The 4,509-nt window shown below is 34.6% G+C and overlaps 1 protein-coding gene across 1 annotated transcript; it reads right to left on the bottom strand.

Moving 5' to 3' along the window:
* Nucleotides 1-3,262: 3,262 nt before the first annotated feature.
* On the bottom strand, nt 3,263-4,176 carry LOC126370139 (uncharacterized). Its single transcript, XM_050014887.1, has one exon. The coding sequence runs from the start codon at nt 4,136-4,138 to the stop codon at nt 3,563-3,565; it is 576 nt and encodes a 191-aa protein (XP_049870844.1). The 5' UTR covers nt 4,139-4,176; the 3' UTR covers nt 3,263-3,562.
* Nucleotides 4,177-4,509: the final 333 nt, after the last annotated feature.

Consider the following 4,509-nt stretch of genomic DNA (forward strand, 5'->3'; position numbering starts at 1 on the left):
AGAACAAAAAATATCTTCAAAATATTTTATAAAAACATCATTATTGTATCCCTACCGTTATCCCGTTTTCATAGGGTCCGCTAACCTAACCTAACCTAACCTCCGGTTCGGTGTTTTACGGAATACCGTATAAACCGGTATCGGTGTACCGAGTTTTTTTTAATAAAATACTATATGGTCGTAAGGCCCAAAGTCCTTTTAAAATCCAAATACCATTGTTTAACTATTGTGTCTGGAAATCCGGGCCTTATTTTTTTTCATATGACAAAAATCTGGTAAACCACTCTAGAGGTCTGGTAATCTGGCCCGGTGGTGGTGGTCAGGTCTGGTTATATGTAAACTAGATCCTATAAAAGATACAGTTGACTTCTTTACAATGACTAGATTTCTCACTACCATTAATATCAGTGGAAACCGAGACTACACAACGGATAACGTACAACAGATCTTACACATACATAATAGTACATTGTTCACCGAAAGAAAGTGACCGATTACTTAATCGTAATTGTAACGGAATCGTACTTTCTTCCGAGTGATAAATACGAGAGTGCTTATACGACACCTACAAGGAAAATAGCAAAAATTGTTGTAACATTTGTATAACATAAAAATGGAGACCCGCGTGCGAATGTCATTTAAAAAAATATATTGTTCTATTATTCTTTATTTATTTTTAAATGCTTACAGCCTACGTAACTAGAGGATTCGATCCCGGTCATGTTTTCTAATCCCAGGATTTCGGAATTATCGAAAGTTAACCTCGGGATCCCGGGATAGTCCCGGGCTTGTATTGGTAATACAAAGTGGCAACAAAAAGACAGTGAAATATATCAAATTCAACTCTTTTTTTTTAAATCTTTAGTTAAATCTTCAAAAAACAAAACAAAATTATACTTTCTCTTGATATAATAAACAACAAACTAGACACTTTTAAATAATTTATTAGTTTGATAATTGCCTAGTTTTTTTTTATATTTTCGTATAAACTTAAAAAACATCATCTATTTAAAACTTGTTTAGTTAGTACTTGTTTAGTATAAAAAAGAATATAATGCAGAAAAAAAATAAAGTATGCTTAAGGCATGCTACAGACAATAACACTCGTTGGTTTTCATCTATATTTATTTAGACAAATTAATGCATTTTGTTAAGAAAAATGCTATCAATACTTACACGACGAGAAGCGGATATTTTACACACATTTACACATTTGTTACACGCATATTTTATTGACTTATATGAAAAATAAATATTCGTTTGGATTCGTTCAATTCAATCCCGAAAATTTCGGGAATAAAATATGACCGGGTTCCCGGAATCGAATCCTCTACACGTAAAGCCCTTTTCCACTAGTATTTGTCTTTTGACATGTTGTCACAAAATTTAAATTTAGAAAACTGGGAGAAGATATTTTCAAACATTTTTTCTTTCCGCTTATTAAGTTATGTTACAATTTCTTACCCCTTTTCAAAAATGGAAAAAGGGACTTTCCGCGTAGGTGTAGTATAAAGTCATATACTTAGTTGTTACTAAGGGGCCACAAGTCATTTTGACTAGTTGCTCCGATATATGCTACGAAAAACATGATCAACTGAAAAAAATATGTCGTACCCATTAGGGTACGCCTTAAAACATCGCATTTCTTAAAACTCTAATTATGTTCGTGTTTTCCTTAGTTCCCATTAGTTCTATTGAGCAGATTCTCCTTAGAACTAGAGGGAATATTTGACTAAAATCTAGTATTGTATTAGCAAATCTAGTAAACCATGTTAGGCTGGAAAATCCCTTTTAGGTCGGGTGACGAACGGACCAGGTCCATGGTTGTGAGTATCGTTGAGCTTGACGATGACGTTGCCGTGGGTGATGGCGATGGCTCGACACTTGTTGAAGGACTTGCAGCAGCGCCAGCGGGTCCTGCCACGGCGACTAATGTAGTGCTTCATGAACCGGTTGTCGCCAATCATGAGGACGTTTCTACCGCTAACCTCCATGAAAGCAGCCATCTGAGTCGTGCCGGTACCTAGAAAGTTGAAGTAGGATTAGTTTTGTTCAAGGAAAGAAGTAATTAAAACAGGTATTTAAAAAAACTATCACAATATAGTTACTTCAGTGATAGAGTAAGGAACAGTGTGATAAGAGAGATATATAATGATGTAAAAGATAACATAATGACTAAGATTGAGAAGGGAATGTTAAGTTGGTTTGGACACGTAGAGCGGATAAAGGATAATAGGATTAAGAAAGCGGTATAAGGCGAGGGTTACACTGGGTGCGAAAATGGAGTTTGACAATAGACTAAAATGACATTGACAGATGTGGGTGCGTTCATTTTTACATCATAACTCAATATTATGATAAAAAATATCGATGTAAGTAATATTTTATTTCAGTTTCCGAAATTAAGACTTTTGCCTTGAAAAATATATGATCTTTATTTAAAATAAGGGCTGTGATTGTAAGTATCTTTGAATACTTAGAACGATGATATTGTTATAAGTGACGGCGTAAACTGGAGACTTGATGAAGAGGTGGCAGCGGCAGCGCCCGCTGGTCCTGTGATGGTGAAGTGGTTGACGCCTTGACGAAGATGTCGCCATTAATCTCCACGAATTCAGACATTGGAGCCTTCTTCTATCGTGTGGGTTGTGAGGTGGATTACCAACCCCATCAACCCTAGTGTCAGGGTTAATATTGAGCCGCCAAAGGCCCCTGATATGACTACTATCTACTATGTGTGATGACTACTAACTTACATCAGTGTGTAGTAACCGGGATTAACGGCTTAACGTACCTTCCGAAGCACGTTCCGACAATCAGTCTGTAATGTCCTATAACCAAACTAGGGATCACAAAGTGATTTTCGTCATGTGTCCCCACCGGGATTTGTACCGGGGACCTCCGGATCGTGAGCCCGACGCTCAAACCATTGGACCACGGAGGCCGTTGAAAAATATAAGAGACATTATTCTTAATAAAGGAAACAGCCACATACAACAGATTTGAAGAATCTTTTCGTGTTTATAATTTTGTGTGTGTGTGTGTGTGTGCAATAAAGTATCTGTTATATGATATTAAAAAGGTTAAATTCTTGATAAAAACAAAGTCATGCAGCTAAGTACGCAATACGTTTTAGAAGTAGTAGTAATATATATGCGTATATATGTACCTACTTTAATAGTAGATAGGTAAAAATAAATGCCAACGTTAGTGTATATTTTATAGGAAAATATCATACAAAGTAAAAATAAGACGATCTTGCTAAAGCATAAAGTCAATAAACACATTTATTAGCTATCAGAGATATAGAAAAACATAATAGGTATGACAAAAAAGGAACATTTTTTTTTCTTTTTCACTGTGTGAGATTTCCACAAATCAAAAAAATCTTAGGTACGAATGTGTAGCTAATCAGTTAATCACATATGATGACCTTGTTTTCTTAAGAACTACGTATTGAAATAAAAATGCAAATGAAAGTTACATTAATTACCTGGAAGATGATTAATACTATACTAAATTATTAACAACTTAAGTAAATGTAGTGCGTGTATTTGTGAAGTTAAGATTGAATATTGTCACTGACGTTATTTTCCGTTGGTACTGCAGATTTGGCGTTATCTTTTTCTTTTTCCTGTTTATCGTCAGTAAATAATACTTCAAGTTGTTGTTCTACTGTGTCGACGATAGTATTTGCTTTATCAACCTTTGGTTGATCACCACAGGTATTTTCAATGGCATCATTAATGCCATTATTAACTTCTTGAGGAATTTCATCAGTTTGGGGAATCGCTTCAGATGGAGGAGGAGGAAGTGCTATGACTGGTACCGCCACAGACGTTAAAGTTGGTTCTTTCTCGGGAACATTATTATCATTAGACAAGGGAGAATCATTTTTGAGTGGATCTTCAACATCCCCCAAGTCATTTTTCTCTTTACCAACATCAATGGGAGGAAATGACGTAAAATGGAAGTTTTGTATAACAGATTGCTGATGATGGTTCTGCCGTTCCATTTCTAATTCTTCGCCGTCCGATAGTATTTCTATAGGAGCTTCATCTCTGACTACTTCAATGACGTCATCATCAGAGTTTTCATTGAAAGCTTGAGATGTCACTCCAGTTATAAGAAGATTCATAGGTTCGTTAGGTGGTTCTGAAACAAATACCTTGTTTAGATTAATATCGAAAGGCAAAGCTTCAACTTCTAGCTACAAAACGTTACTAAAATAAAAACCAAAAAAAGGGTTCGGCTAAAAAAGGAAAACATAACTTCATACATATATTCATGTTTTCAAATTTTATTTAACATCCTCTAAAATGAAAAATGATAATCAAATAACCGTTTATTGTTAATATTAAAAATAAAATTTACTACTTATATCAAAATTGAATTTAAGTTTAAAATACAATAAAAACCACAAGGTTATTATAATTCGACAGATTTTAAACATTCCAAGAAATGAGTATGAAATAACAAATTTAGTATTTTACTTTATTTAGTACAAGG

This window comes from Pectinophora gossypiella, chromosome 10 (assembly GCF_024362695.1).
Source record: "Pectinophora gossypiella chromosome 10, ilPecGoss1.1, whole genome shotgun sequence".
NCBI classification, from domain to species: Eukaryota; Metazoa; Arthropoda; class Insecta; order Lepidoptera; family Gelechiidae; genus Pectinophora; species Pectinophora gossypiella.